The 16,646-nt window shown below is 38.5% G+C and overlaps 1 protein-coding gene across 1 annotated transcript in view; it reads right to left on the bottom strand.

Annotated features, from left to right (window-relative positions):
- The window catches only part of ankhb (ANKH inorganic pyrophosphate transport regulator b), a 199,316-nt gene that overhangs the window by 45,326 nt on the left and 137,344 nt on the right, over window positions 1-16,646 (bottom strand). Inside the window, exons 4-7 of the mRNA XM_028803795.2 lie at window positions 3,977-4,060; window positions 2,492-2,662; window positions 1,336-1,470; window positions 1,137-1,229 (exon numbers count right to left, since the gene is read on the bottom strand). Of these exons, the coding sequence (XP_028659628.1) occupies window positions 1,137-1,229; window positions 1,336-1,470; window positions 2,492-2,662; window positions 3,977-4,060 (483 nt within the window). The remainder of the gene's footprint in view (window positions 1-1,136; window positions 1,230-1,335; window positions 1,471-2,491; window positions 2,663-3,976; window positions 4,061-16,646) is intronic.

Genomic DNA, 16,646 nt, shown 5'->3' with positions numbered 1-16,646 from the left:
TTCATTGTTTCTGAAGGACAAACTAAATGAAATTACAAAAAGGAGAACAGTGTGTAAGGGTGTACTAATGATACCCAGTAGTGCTCAGTAGTAAACACTGGGCAAAGCACTCAGAGTTTTTGAATAGCAATGTACAAAGAAGATTTTAAATAATTCAATTATAGTTCAAAACAGATGTCAAACACTGCAATGAGACTGTACTGTCATCAAAGCACAAAAACAGGTTACTCATCAAATACTGGACCTACTGGTCAAAAGATTTTTTAGATTTTTGTTATATTTACAAATATTGTGATTCATTCATCCATTACCAAAATCATATGATCCATTCAGAACATTTGTTCATAATAATACAAGGAACTATATGGTGATTTTTTTGTTTGCAACGTTTCTTAGCTTTTTTTTAATTTCCTAATGCTTCTGTAGTTCTAATGGTAACACATACAGTACATCTACATGTTTGTTTCAGTCAGTGGTTTTTAGTGATATTGTAGCACTTACTGAATTCTGTGTAAGTGTCTAAGTGTTCTGGCATGAACCAGTGACCTATCCAGAGATGTTTCACATTTGCCAGCTTTCCATTATAGCAGTGTACTCAATTCATAAAACTAAGCCTGAAAGTACTACTGCATATAAACAGGACTAGCCTCATTTCTTCAAAAATAATAAAATTACTACAGAGAATTTGCTTCCATTACAAAGAAAAACTGAAATCTAAAGGAAAAATGTTTGACTGGCAAGGAGGTACAGGACCGAGCTGTTTGGGGAAGGCTGATCAAGCACATAGACCATGCGTAGAAGTGGAATAAGATGAAGAGGAGGAAGAAGAAGACAAAGAGAAAATGAAAAACTGTGATTAGTAATTCTGAATTACTGATGGCAGAGATATATGGTGTGCCAATCAGGAGCAGATTCCATTGAACACCATCTGATTTCACCAGAAGTACACTTAGATTTTTCTTTGATGAGCATAAATTTGGTGTGCACAAAAGCCCATCTTAAGTGACATGTCTTTGTCTAACCTTTACTTCATTTAATTTTTGTCATGTTAAATGAAGTGAAATTGTATAGTAATAAGGAAGCGGTATAGAGGATTTAAGCTCATAAGCAAACAAATATGAGTAAAACAATCATACCTTGTCAAATGCAGGATATACAGCTCGAAGCTCTGTAAGCCATCCATAAGGCATGTGGCCTACAGGATAAGTTGCTGTTAGAACTGCCACTGCCTATAAGAAGAGACAAAAAGATGTTAGAAAGTGCTGCAGTATTTATCACTGAATATTATAAAGGCATATTCAATTTTATGCTACTGAACATTGAAAAATCGCTTACCTCAGTGGCAGCAGTGCTGCCTTTTAAATCCCGAGACACAAACAGGTTCACAATGGGCCTGCTTATTCGCTGGGTTGCAAGTATGAGCGCTAACGGCCACCAGAAGCTGAGCATTTTCTTTATTGTGGCATCGCCCTATGTACAAATAAAAATAAATTAGAAATATACATAGCAATTTATTATATGTTCCACTGATTGAGCTTAAGGAACATTTTTTTGCATTCACTCTCTTTCCATGTCTGCATTGTTTTTTCTCTGGGTACTCCAATTTCCCCTTGCGTATTCCAAAAATACATGTATTAGTTTAATGGGCGGCTCAAAATTGGTCCTGTGTGACTAGATGTTGTGATGGATGGCCGGCGTTTCAGTCTGGCCGGGATGTCCCTAAACAGAAAGAAGGAGGAAGAGCAGGCTTTTCAGGGCACTGCATCCCCTGGGACGCTAGCTGGCAGCTCCCCTGGACAGCAACTGTTCCCCGGATTCCCTCAAAGAATCCTGGGACGTGGAGTCCGTTTCCTCAGCCCTGTTGGGTGCCGTGGGTGCCGCCAGGGGGAGCTCACAAAAAACCTGGGGACTCCTACTATTACGACAACACGGAGGTACTTTGGAGTCATGAGGACAGAAGCCCGCAGTACTTCCGGGCTACTTGAAGGATGATGTGGCATTTGACCCGGAGAAAGAATACTTCTGGGTCATGGACTATTTAAAGAACTGGTCAAAACCCAGCAGGAAGAGCCGGAGTTGGGAGGTTGGGTGACTAAGCTGCTGGGAGTGGAGGATTGTTATTGATCATTGCTATTTTTGTATTGATTATTGAAGAATTGTGGAGTGTGTGGTGCTTTGTGCACTGTATTGGAAGAAAAATATTATTAAATTCTTCTTGGTGCTTTTATAAGTGTGTTTTGGACGTCTGTCTGGTGGGTTTAGCGGGGCAACAGTGCCTCTAGCGTCCACAATGTATATGTGAGTATATATTGTAAAGCAGAGTTGTCTGTCAGGAAAGGGCTGAGGCACCTCCTATAAGCTGCTCCATTTACAGAAAAACTGCCTTGGATCACTCCTGTTGCTGTCTGCTGCCATGACATTTGAGTGTTTGAGTGGAACGTTTAGTTCCTTGACAGTATCTCCTAAAGAAAGCATTTTTAATCTAACTTACCCCAACTTCAGGCCCACTCCGATCAGGAATAGCATCATGAATGTTTCTGTAGTAGCCTAGTCCTACAATGGTGAAACGCACCAATGCCCCCATGTACAGGGAAAGGATTGGGATGAGAAGCGGTTCCAGGCACTCCAAATGACTATGAAGCAGAATGGCAACAAAGACAATCTGCAGGAGCAGAGAGAAGCAGAAATTAACAGAATGTACTTCAGGAGCAATATTTTTAGCACATTACTATATATTTTAATTAAAGCAGAAAAACATTCAAAACTTTAATTTCAGTTACGTCATTTGTAATATTTAACATTTCATGCACACTGTGGATGTTTTAAGAGTTTGGAGAGTGCAGTTTGCTATTAAGAAACAAAATAAAATTAACAGATATACACTAGCTTGGACGGCACGGTGGCGCAGTGGGTAGTGCTGCTGCCTCGCATTTGGGAGACTTGGGTTCGCTTCCCGGGTCCTCCCTGCGTGGAGTTTGCATGTTCTCCCCGTGTCTGCATGGGTTTCCTCCCACAGTCCAAAGACATGCTGGTTAGGTGGATTGGTGATTCTAAATTGGCCCTAGTGTGTGTTTGGTGTGTGTCCTGCAGTGGGTTGGCACCCTGCCCGGGATTGGTTCCTACCTTGCGCCCTGTGTTGGCTGGGATTGGCTCCAGCAGACCCCCGTGACCCTGTGTTCGGATTCAGTGGGTTGGAAAATGGATGGATGGATGGATACACTAGCTTTAATAGAGATGTGTAGTCTAGGAAAAACATTTAGCGTTTTGCATTAAATGTTAAATAAAAAGGTAGAAATCGACGCATAATGCGCAACGACAGTGGACCAACATAACTTGTTCACCTAAGAATAAGATACAAAAGTCCTTTTTCTCAGAATGTACTTATTAATAACCTTTCCATATTCAGCAATTTTCTTTCCTTTTGCCTTGATTTATATACTGTATATTACAAACTGCATTTTTCCACCAATTAATAAACCATATATATAGTAAATGGGCTACTATGACTTCTGCACTTTTTCCAACTATACACTTATTAGTATTCTTATTCTGGCCTGTGGAATTTTCATTTACCAAAATCAACACTCTTGCAAATTTTTATTTATTTCATGCAGGGTGTTTTGTTTTCCTAACAAAGTAAATAAAGCTACATTTTTGTTAATATTAAATTAACCTCAGAAAATGCTGTAAAAAATATAAGCATGTGAGACGTATGTTGAAAGGGCTGCGAAAATAGGTTGAAAAGGAAGAGAATAATAATAATCAATGACATATTTTATTTATATAGTATCTTTCTAATAGTTAAAGGACATACATATCCTAACATTTACTCACCTTTAACAAATACCTCCAGTAATTTAAATAACTGAATGAATTTAGCAAAGTAATGCTCCATTCTACTATTGTGAGTGGCACATGTAAAATAAAAATATATGCAAGATCAACATAATGCACTTAAAAAGAATATAGATTTTACCTGTGCTGTAACATCTGAAATTGAAGCACATCCCACCAAAAAACTGAACTTGTGTTTCAGCATGATCCCAGCATGAGTCCAGGCCTGCAAAAGTAAAAGAAATCACTCGGTCAGATAACTCCATAACATAACACACCCACTTTCACCAATTCATGAATTCAGCGTCACAGGGATGTCCTAAACATCATATAATAAAGAACTGACAGGGAGGCACAAGGAGAGCGTTATTGCCAACAACAGTGCAATATTACATTACAGCAGTATTCATTTAGGGTGGAGTGGTGGCTCTGAGGCTAAGGATCTGCGCTGGCATCCCGAAGGTTGCAGGTTCAAATCCCTGTCACTGCCAAAAGAGATGCTACTCTGCTGGGCTCTTGAGCAAGGCCCTTAACCTTCAATTGCTACAGTGGCTGACCCTGTGCTCTGACCCCAAGGGGTATGCGAAAAAGATGCATTTCACTGCGTGTTGTCCTGTAACTATGTATGTGACAAATAAATAAAGAATTTACTTATGATGATGACACAATTTTGTATTATCTTGAATCATCTGTCTTGAATTATCTGACTTCGACCCTGGTTATCCTCTATTAAAGACTTTTTGGTTTTCCCCCCTTAATTAAACATACAAATTACATTTTATTTGCACTACCACAGTGATCACCTAATTTAACAGTTTTACTCTTATTCTTACTTAACTTGATTACTTAAATTACATAATTACTTACTTAATTACTTAACACCTTGCTTTATGGAGAAAATGAGTACTACTATTCATTAGTCTTAAACCACCTTATAAAAGTGAAAGCAAACAGTCATTAAAGTGATGAACAAGGAAACCTTAACAAAATAAGGCATAATTTTATTTAAAAACATTCATGGCCTTCCTGTGTTGTCTCCCGATTGCTTCTGGAATTCCACTTCTGAATCAGAACTTCTATTTCAGTATTATATTCTACCAGTTTCAGTTTTTCAATTAGTCTCTTAAGATGGAATGCAGAAAATCATATTCCATATACAAGCTCAACCCTTTATTTTCTGGCCTGGTTTGTGTACTGATAGGAAGTAATTCATTATCTGGGCAAAGATCAAGTGACACCATTAAATTATTCAGAAGGAGGTGGCAGGCATTTTGTAGGTGCAAGATGTGACTACTGCTGATCAATGTCCTCAAAAAGATCAGTAAGCTTGACACAGGTTTTACTTGTTCTTTTGACATTGAAACAGGCAGCTGAAATACAGTTATTTAACCTTATGTAAATGTTCTCTTCTATTATTGTGTGAATATTGAGAGGTGCTCAAAAACGAGACAAAGGAAGCCACAAAAACAGAAGATAAAATTTATTTATACAAAAATATGGTTAATTATGTAAATGAAGAAAGCCCAAGGTTCAAAACCAGTGGGAATGAGCAAATCTGCAGTCTTTCACTGTAAGTGCCCTGTCTGACTAGTAAGATGGCTGATCCTCCTAAAATGAAGTACTTTCACTCTTCTGTTACCACACCTCTGGCTTATCTGCCTGTCATGAGTCAAAATATTGCTAAGTATTATCTTTGTGTATCAGAAGGATTTATTTCCTCGTTAAGATGACTCTGGCCCTTTCCGGAATTGTATCCATGTCAGGTGATTGCATACATTTGGGTTAGGAAGACCAGGCTTCTCGAATCCCTGCATTGGACATCTGAGACTAAACTCCGTTAGCAGCTGTGTTGTTTTTCCTTTTTTTATTATCCCAAGGTATCCTGCATTTACTCAGAGAGGCTTCAATTACAGTATATGCAAGCATATATAAGCATGAGTGGCAGAAAAAAGGCTCAGAAAGAAACAGAAAAGACAACTAAAGGTTCATCCAAGCCTAAACATGCCTCAAGTTCAAGCTCAAGGTATGGACTGGCAGAGACTGACCTGGAGCACATAGACAAATGCACAGACCTCCCGGGACCTGACGTTGCATCATCTCTAGCTGAGAGCAAAAGTGGGAGCGAATGTGCAAGTGAGTTGGGCCAGGAGTACTCTCTGATTCCATAAGGTTAATTGAAACTGAAAATGGCCTTACATTTTGCGCTGTCAACTACCCCTCGTAAGCCGGCAACACTGACTCAAGATGGGCTTGCTGCTTCACACACGGAGGACGGACAAGACCGAAACATTCTGTCTGAGCTGAAGGTAACGATTGCTGCAATGGCCACTGCTCTAGGGGAGCTCAAGAATAATATAAAGGAAGGATATACATGATATGAGGAAAGATATAAAGGACATACACAAGACAAACAAGAAGCTGCTTCAGGATATTAAAGACCAGGGGCAACGTTTAAGTAATTTCTTTGAGGCAACTTTTAAAGCTATGCTAGAAAAAACTGAGGAGGAAATCGAGGAAAAAATATACGAAAATGTGTCTTAAGTTTAAGAATAAATTTAGAGCACTTGGTGCTCAGTTTGAAATGGTCAGGATACCATGGCAGCACCATAGTTACCTGACTTTAATGGACAGTGTGATGGTCCAGATTAGCTCCACAGTCCTAAGCAGTTTGAACCCAGAACTGCTGATAGTCATAAACTTGATTAACTGGGCAAATGAGGACATGCAGTCAGCAAGGGGTAGGTGCAAGTGCTTCAGTACTTTTATTTACAAAAAACAGTGTCTAAAAAGTGCTGTGCATTAATAAATAAATAAATGATCCATAAAATTCAGTGTGAATTGTGAAGGATAAAAACAACAATTCAATATCAATACAATACAATATCAGCAACAAATGCTTCTTTAGCCAGCCCAGTGCATCCTTTACTCTATGTCTCCACGTGGCAGAGATGCCAACAGCTATGACCACCTCTCCTGACTCCTGTCCTGACTGTCTTGACCATCATCCTCTGGGACATGAACAGCCAGACCTCTGTCATCCTGTATGCCAGGGTTGCCATGATTACCATTATACCAGGATACCTGGCAGGCTCATATGCTATCACCGCTCCTACACTGTTCAACGGGGATACGCCATGAAGCATCATTCACTTCAGACTCCCCTTTATAGCACCGATCAGATGCAGGTGCAGTTGTGTGAATGAAGTACTTGACTGATCTTCCTGCTTTTGCACATAGATGCACGATCAGCCAAGTACCCCAAATAACCTCTGACCAGCATTGCATGTTCTGATGTGCACTGCACTCACAGGTTATAAGAAACATCCATCCATTATCCAACCCGCTCTATCCTAACTACAGGGTCAGGGTCTGCTGGAGCCAATCCCAGCCAACACAGGGCAACAAACCCTTGCAGGGTGCCAGCCCACAGCAGGGCGTGCATACACACCCACACACCCAGCACACACTAGGGACAATTTAGAATCGCCAATGCACCTAATCTGCATGTCTTTGGACTGTGGGAGGAAACCGGAGCACCCAGAGGAAACCCACGCAGACACGGGGAGAACATGCAAACTCCACACAAGGAGGACCCAGGAAGCAAACCCGGGTCTCTTAACTGTGAGGCAGCAGCGCTACCCACTGTGCCACCGTGCTGCCTGAACTTGAGATTATTTATTTAAAAATACAACACCACAAATCTCTTGTCACAAATACCTTATACTGTATATAATTTAAAAAAGGGAAGCATTTTATGCTTCTTCTCACATTGCTCCCTCCACTGATATATGGCAGGGCTCCTAACTAACAGATATAAGAGACCCCATTCTGGCACATAAGATGCACTGCCCCTTATGGAGTCTGAACCTTTGTTGTTCTATGTCAGTTTTTCTGTTGAACAAGTATGTATCAGCACTGTGAAGGGGCAAATGACCAAGGGTTTGAAGAAACTATTACAACAGAACACCCACAAAAAGAGCACAGCTGTCTATGTTACTTATTGTCTACACCTAAACCAAAAATAATTTAAAAAGTAGTATCAGAGGTAGAACATCAAAAAGTCTTTGGCAATAGTATATATTATTGAATATTGATTCATTTATATTCAGAATTTTGTTTTGGAAAAGATAACTCAGTTCTCTTTTTGGATAATGGAAACAGTTTGCTTGACTGCATGTTATTTAGCATTCCAACAGGTGGAACACAGGCTCTGCTAAAGATCAATGGTCTCTCTACAATGCACATACTGTATAGTCGCTCAGTCTTCCACTATAATCTAGTTTTGCAATAGTGGCCATCTTCATATTGAAATGGGTAGTTTTTATGACATCTCTGTTTTGAACAGTATGGCAAGCACTACATACTTCTAGGGCGACAATGAAACTTGAGATCAGCAGTCATTGATATGATAATGTGGAAACGTTTAAAAGAAGAAACTTATAAGATATTTTGGTTCAAAATAACTGTATACAAGTTGATCAAAAAGGTTTTGAGCTTCCCCTATTAACCTAATAAGGCAAATATCACTTCAATCAAAAAAGTTTTATTTTTTAGCATAATCCTTTTGAAGAGTTTTATACTTGTTACAACATTTTCAGCTTTTTATGACTCAACTAAAATGTTTTGTCTTGTTTAAGCTGCCATTCTTCTGTAGCTGACTTGATGCCTTAGTGGCATAGCACCTCCCAGAGAGATAGCTCTTCAGAGGGGGAACAGGTGGTAGCTGCATGGATCGAAGTCTGTAGAATAGGGCAAGTATGGCATCTCTTCAAACATGTAGTTTTACACAGTAGTCTTTAGAGCCCATGCAGTGTGAGGAGATGCACTGTCAAGAATGGCTTATTCCTCACCACTTTTCCATGAGTGACTGCTACAAACAGCAAGGCAAATCATTATTATTTTGCCAGCACTTACTTGTATCCTGACTTTCTTTGGTGTTGGAGAATCACCATAATTCCACTGTTTCCTTTGCTATTTGAAGTCTGGGTTACAGTGATGTATCTAGATTATATCCCCAGTTAACAGGGATGCTCTGATCAGGTTTGTTAAGTCCGATACCTATCACCGATTTCATGTTACTCGATTGTCCCGATTACAATAGTGATATTTTTTCCCTATAAAAACTTTTTACACTAAGCTCCTGCATAACCAGACACATAGAAACCTATTATCATTGTTAAAGTGTACTTTTATAATTAAAATAGAGACTGCAGGTGTTAACTGTTCATGTTTTATTAACAAAATGAAATTCTGTAGGCTTATTGTTCAGTGACCATAAAATACTAAAATAAATAACATTCCTTATAATAAATACTTTAATTAATAAAATATGTTCAAAAATATTTATCAATAATACCTATGGTATAAAAGAAAAGAAAACGATTCTCATAAATACAAGCTGTTTTATTGTTTCATTTTTTTCTGTATCTGAGGCTTAATTAAAAAAAAGTTATTCACCATTTCTCTAACAACAAAAATACATATTTGTATATATATTCTCACACAATCAATTAACACTAGAATCCCTGAAGGCTACGAAAAAACTTGTAATCCTGGGCCTACTTAAATTCCTTCTCAACCTTTCCATTGGTGTCTTTTGTTTTGCGAATGTGTCGATCAGCACAAGCAGCAAGCAGACTGCTATCCCATCCTCCCACCACCACAACTCAACTTGGACAAAAAGTTCTCCCACCTCAAGGCTCTTTATCTGTGTGTGAGGTGCCTAGAGTTGTATAGGGCAAATAATATATCGCTATTTGGAACACATGCATTTCATGTGTGTTCTGTGTCTACAACGATCTGAGTAAATGTAGGATGAGAGGAAATGCAAGAAATGTTGAACAAATACCTAAAACAAACTTTTTTCATGTTACAGTACTAATGACTAAATTTTGACATGACATGAAGTGTATAATGTTTGAAGACTGAAGTCCAAATATCAAATAAACACTGTCACAGTTTGTTTACAGGAAGTCTGCTGTAAAGGAAAAGGCTCAACTACTGTATTATCTTGCGTAAAGGAGCATGGAAACTAAATTACCATAAAGCTTAGAAAAGCCGAGGCTGAAAACATTGGCTTTGGTGATTGGCCTTTTTACTGATCACCAGTCAAGTCTTTTTTTAGTAAAAAATTGTCTGATTCTGAACAGTGGCCGATCGATCAGAGTATCCCTACCAGTTATTGTATTCATTAAAATGTTCCCAGTCCAAAGTCATTTGTTTGGGATTATTCTTGGAACACTGAATGCAGTGATGCTTCACCTCAAGAGTTAACATTCCAGGAACCCAGTGTGCACAAACCTTGCTCATGTCTAACTGTTCATGAAAAAAGGATTTGACTAAAATTTAACTAACCTATAGTGTCTACTATGTCACAAACCATCATTACGATTCTTCATTACCATTCACTTGACAATGACAACATTTTCTTCTGCCTTTTAATGTGAAAGACTTATCAAACCTTGGTAAATCTTCAAAAAAAGTACTGCCATGACAAAATTCTACAGCCAATCTCTTGATTGTGGCATAGTAACTAAATACATAAAAAGAAATAGTTCTGGTACACACTGACTAGGTAACAATATTAGCATTAGAAACTCAATGATAGCACAATACTTGATTTTGTGGTTTTTAGCACCCATATTTACAACAAACAACAAATATACACTATAAACCACAAATGCTAGAAACTTGCAATCCTCATATTTTAGTAGCGATAAAAATCTATGGACACTTACCGCACTGCTGAATACCCCCTTTTTCAGTTTCAGTGTCAAAACATTTTGATCATTCCTCATATACTGTACTTATTCAATGCAGAAAACGTTTATTTGAAAAGCAACAATATGTTTGCCAAACTATCAAAAACATCAACCTGATAAAAACACAAACTGGAACATTAACTCTTAACATGGCAGCATATTAGTACTCTCTTCCGTTAGCTGCTATGGAAGGGGATGCTACATAACTTGTGAAATAAGTTCTTGTGCTTTGAGAAATAACAATGCTTTTGACATAGAGGCTGGGAGAATGTGCTGCTAGTGTGTTGCCGCACCCACCACCTGGACTGGGACCAGCATGCAGCAGGTGTCACCTCCGCACCACACTGGAACAGTGCGAGTTTTTTTTTTGTTTTTACCGTGGCTGGAGTATATAGAAGTGAAGTTTTTCAAATTTTAGGAATGGGGGCACTTGTGTCTCACTTTGTTTTGATAACATTTATGTGTCAGGGGCTAAAATATAAACACATACATCTTAAAATCAGTATAATTTGTAGACAGCATATATCCATAAAGTGAGAAAGAAGCAATAACAATCTGCTTTGACAAGTCACTTCTGCATTTTTTCCTAAAACAAATATTTGAACATTGTGGTATTTTAAAACATAGGGTTAGTGTAACTGATTTAATGATATATTGAATATCACGATAATTCACATTGTTGTGTTGAGCTAGCAACTTCATCTTGAGTTGGTTCCTGCCTTGTACAATATCTGTTATTCCTGGGCTATCCTCTATAAAACCCTGAGTTGGATTAAGTTAGGTCTGAAAATTAGATGATAGATTAATATCATTCCAGGAGAAATCCAGTACATGAGACACACTTTGAAACTATTTTTCCAGTTTTGCACATTAGTAAAGCATATAACTGATTTCAGATATTCATGAGAGCTGGGCTGCTCTCTGTTTTTCTAATGATGCTTGTTTTAAGATGCAATATCATTACTGCTGTAAGAATGCAAACATTCATTAAAATAATGTATACAAGTACAACTTTGCTTCTTAAGTGAACTGGCTGGAATTATTGTTCAAAAATCAAATCTAGCCAGATAAAATATTTAAGAAAACTGCTTTTACTACCATTTATACAAATACAAAGCAATTCAAGCATAAAATATAACCTATATTTCATGTAGTGCCTTACATGGCAATCAGTGCTGCAAAGCACTATCTAATGGCCTTACTATTTTCTTCATCACACTTCAGATAACTGTATCTTTGTGTTCAACTCAACTGACTACAGATAAAAGTATCTTCCAAACAGTCATCTAAACAAATCATTGGCTTTTATCAATACTACGAGACATTAAGCCCGTTACAATAAAGGGCGCTAGAACATTAGTGCATAAACATTAGTAGGAACAGTCTATATTAAATGGCAAGGGACCTTGACCTCATTCTGTTTCTTGTCTTAATTTTTTTTTGTCAAAAATATTTTTGCAAGAAGCCTAAAGTAAAATAATAATAAAAATAAAACAGATACGTATATGACAATACAGTAAGTATAATTAATATTACATTTATCCTCTCCTGTGTGGCTGTTGATGTGTTGTGTCTGTTTGAAGATCTCCTATCCTGCCTCTCTTTATTTTAGCTTGCTGTGGCGTCTTTCCAGCAAGTACTGTGCAGTTCCCCAGCAAGTATTTTAATCTGTGCTAGTGTGCAGCTGATTATTGTATGTGTTGCGTCTCCCCAGCAACAGATTTTATGTGCGCGAAAATAAGTATACTTTTAAAAGTCATCCTATTGTAATATCATGAAAATTCGTATATTTAGGAAAACCCCTTCAACGACTGACACTTTACACTTTACCGGGCCAAGCTTCTTAATCGCAAATCTGACATCCTCAGAGTGAACACTTGCACAACAACAAACACTAATCCCACCTCTTTGGAGAAGCTGGTCTCCACGTCTCAGTACCCGATTGGATTTTTCGTGCCTTATGTTTTAGGTGTTACCTCATTTACCGAAATCCGATTGGATTGGCCATGCGATATTTTATAGGTCCCCTCCCTCTCTATCTTGTGTGACGCGTCAGGCGGCCTTTGAAGCATCTGCTAGAGGCCGGTGACTCTGCCACTCATTCCGCCCTTCCCTGTACTTCCGCCTTGTCCGTAATATGCGTTTAATTTTCTGTCACAACAGTGGGCAATCAGCAGAGTCTCCCCAGGAACTGATGTAATGTGTGGCGTGCAGCTGATAATCGTGGCTGTGGCGTCTCTCCAGCAAGTACTGTGCAGTTCCCCAGCAAGTATTTTAATGTGTGCTGGCATGCATCTGATTATTGTATGTGTGGCATCTCCCCAGCAACGGATTTTATGTGCGCAGCCGTGAGTAACCAATCAGCACTCTCCCCAGCAATGATGTCCTTTATTAAAGAGTGCCCGCGCATGCGCACTTCACCAGAAGACACACACACACGGACACATGGACGCACACAGGGATTTTATTAAAGAGGATTATATTTTAACCGAACAGGCCAATTAGTAAAACGGAAGCAGCAGAGATATTGAACGATTTGTTTAAGGGCAAGACAAGAGAGTTACCTGGGACATTATAAGGGTTTGACAAAAAACATAACTGAACGTTAAAACAAAAATTAAAATTACATTTTTTTATTGTTCTGGCACCTCTCTTATGGAGTGTTTTTTATTAATCAAGGCCAATATGGTATCATGAGTCATTATAAATGTGCATGATGTGCCATAGCAGCCAAAAACACAAAATTGCAATGCTTATAGAGCTAAGCACCAAAAATGGCAGCACCACAGAAAAAACAAATGCACAATTAAATTATATCACTGAAAAAAACATTAAAAATGAAAATATGCAACATTTCAAACACAAAATCAAACGAAGCAGACCATAACCTAAAATGTTCTGGGCAAATACATTTTCCTTTTTGTTGCTAGAAAGGTTATAGAGCTTTAGCATCCCTGAACTAGTGTAACTGGATGTGGAAAATGAATGAATGAATTCAGGGAATATCCACCTTAACAAAAGAATAAGTGACCGTGCATCTGTCTGTATGTATGTCAAATTGCTATGTTTCTGTCATGCCAAAAGATGGCACAAGACTAACATTTTTAGTAATCAAATGCATTGCATTTTGTCATTCCAACAGATGAAGCATCACAAACATCAACACTGCTTTTACAAATCCCATACCAAATGTTATATAATAGAGACATAAGCACTGCATGGTGCACTGCAAACTATAACACTGAGGTCTACGTTGATTACTCAGAATTTAACCCATCTTAGACGAGTAGCACAGCAAGTTTCAAATGGAAGATTCCATTCTTTTTTATTTTTTACATTGTATATTGGAAAGAAAACACCATTGTGTATTTAGAGATAAAATGTATTTACACCCTGTTGGAATGGACATGTTTGGAAATTCATACATTCTAAAATTTAAGAGGAGCAACAGAAATAGGTATATTGTTGTGGCAAAAGCATTGGATGGTAAACCCCAGAAATGCAGCTTTAATCTCTCTGTGCCTCACTATGTGTCCCATCAAGCATGCCACTTTAATTGCCTGTGCTACAACAGTAAAAATATCTGTAAATAATTGAAACATTTTGTGATCTTAAATCTTGGAGCAGATGGGCTACAGCAACAGAAGATCAAACCGGGTGCCACTCCTGTCAACTAAGAAACAGCAACTGAGGCTACATTTCACAAAGGCTCACCAAAATTGGACAATAGAAGATTAGAAAATCGTTGCCTGGTCTGATGAGTAACGATTTCTGCTGCAACATTCGGATGGTAGGGTAAGAATTTGGCATCAACAACATGAAAGCCTGTGTCCATCCTGCCTTGTATTAACGATCCAGGCTGATGATGGCGGTGTAATGGTGTGGGGGATATTTTCTCGGCCCACTTTGGGCCCCTTAGTACCAACTGAGCATCATTTAAATGCCACAGTTGACCTGACTATTGTTGCTGACCATGTCAATTCCTTTATGACCGCAGTGTACCCAGTCTTCTGATGGCTACTTCCAGCAGGATATCGTGCCATGTCACAAAACTCAAATCATCTCAAACTGGTTTCTTGAACATGACATCACCAGATCTAAGTCCAGTAGAGAACTTTTGGTATGTGGTAGAATGAGAGATTTGCATCATGGATGTGCAACCGACAAATCTGCAGCAACAGTGTGATGCTATCATGTCAATGTGCACCAAAATCCTAGAGGAATGTTTCCAGCACCTTGTTGAATGTTTGCCACAAGAATTATGACAGTGCAGAAGGCAAAAGTGGGTCCAAACCGTTACTGGCAAGGTGTACCTAATAAAGTTGCCAGTGAGTGTATATATGCTAAGGTGTTTTTGTACAGGAAGAGTTACTGAGTAACAGTGAATTGAAATTTACATTATATAGGTCCATTAGTCAGTCAGACAGCATAGGATTTTCCCACAGATATCCAAACACTTACTGAAAAATGGTGATATATTCATTATTTTCTCTCTGGATAAACACTGCCAAGATAGTTTGATACTATGAATCATATTTTTTGGCAAATATTGTAAATACTCAGTATTTCCTTCTATTTTTGCAAATTGTCTGAAAAAGTAAATGGCTCCCACCCTAACTCTGAACTTGACTTGAAAGTATACATTTCACAATCCTTACATAGAAGTACTTAATAAATTCTGATATTGACAGACAACCTGTACAGGATGTATGTTTCAACATATTAAATGTATTCTACAGACCTTTAAAATGGATAAGACACTTTGAAAATAGATGGATGGGATTCTTTTTAGTAGGGTAAATGAACATACATGTCAGTAACTGGGAGCATAGCTGGAGAGGGAGTACATCAGGAAAGTGGATTTTTGTTTCCTATTAAATAAAATAAACTGTTGTTTTAATATATTCTTGTTTATCATGACACTGGAGAGTGGCAAAGTTTTGCAAGATGGTTGGGCATGCAAGTAAGAATGTCATTGTACTTTGTAGACCTGACAATTCTAGATAGATAGATAGATAGATAGATAGATAGATAGATAGATAGATAGATAGATAGATAGATAGATAGATAGATAGATAGATAGATAGATAGATAGATAGATAGATAGATAGATAGATAGATAGATAGATAGATAGATAGATACTTTATTAATCCCCAAGGGGAGATTCACATACTCCAGCAGCAGCATACTGATAAAAACAATATTAATTAAAGAGTGATAAAAACACAGTGCAAGTTAAAAAGTGCAAGGTGGAGAGTGCGAGGCAGGTATAACAGACAATAACATTATATAATGTTAACATTTACCCCCCCAGGTGAAATTGAAGAGTCGCATAGTGGGGGAGGAATGATCTCCTCAGTCTGTCAGTGGAGCAGGACATTTACTTATGAACTCTCACAAAGACTACACATGAAGGTAATTAAAATTTAAAGATCAGCCCAAACTCTTATGTTCAGAGAGTACAAACCTAAACACTACACAGCTTTACCCAGTCCGTATTATAGCAGACATTTTTGTCTTGTCTGCATTAAATGCCTTCAGGAAACTGTGGATTCTGTTATTCGATAACTTCCATCCATCCATCCATCCATTTTCCAACCCGCTGAATCCGAACACAGGGTCACGGGGGTCTGCTGGAGCCAATCCCAGCCAACACAGGGCACAAGGCAGGAACCAATCCCAGGCAGGGTGCCAACCTACCGCATGACACACACACAAACACGCCCACACACCAAGCACACACTAGGGCCAATTTAGAATCACCAATCCACCTAACCTGCATGTCTTTGGACTGTGGGAGGAAACTGGAGCGCCCGGAGGAAACCCACGCAGACACGGGGAGAACATGCAAACTCCACGCAGGGAGGACCCGGGAAGTGAACCCAAGTCTCCTAACTGCGAGGCAGTAGCGCTACCACTGTTTAAAAATTAACTGCTACGGATGCTATAAAATATTGAAAAGCATTAAGAGTGGGAGTTAATACTGTAGTTGGTGGTGATCACAATAGTTTTTCCCCTCATATGCAGGTCTGGCCTGTTTTACATGTGAT

This window comes from Erpetoichthys calabaricus, chromosome 6, assembly GCF_900747795.2.
Source record: "Erpetoichthys calabaricus chromosome 6, fErpCal1.3, whole genome shotgun sequence".
Lineage (NCBI taxonomy): Eukaryota > Metazoa > Chordata > Cladistia > Polypteriformes > Polypteridae > Erpetoichthys > Erpetoichthys calabaricus.
The sequence above is the reverse complement of the archived record's forward strand: the minus strand, read 5'-3'. Positions and strand labels throughout refer to the sequence as shown.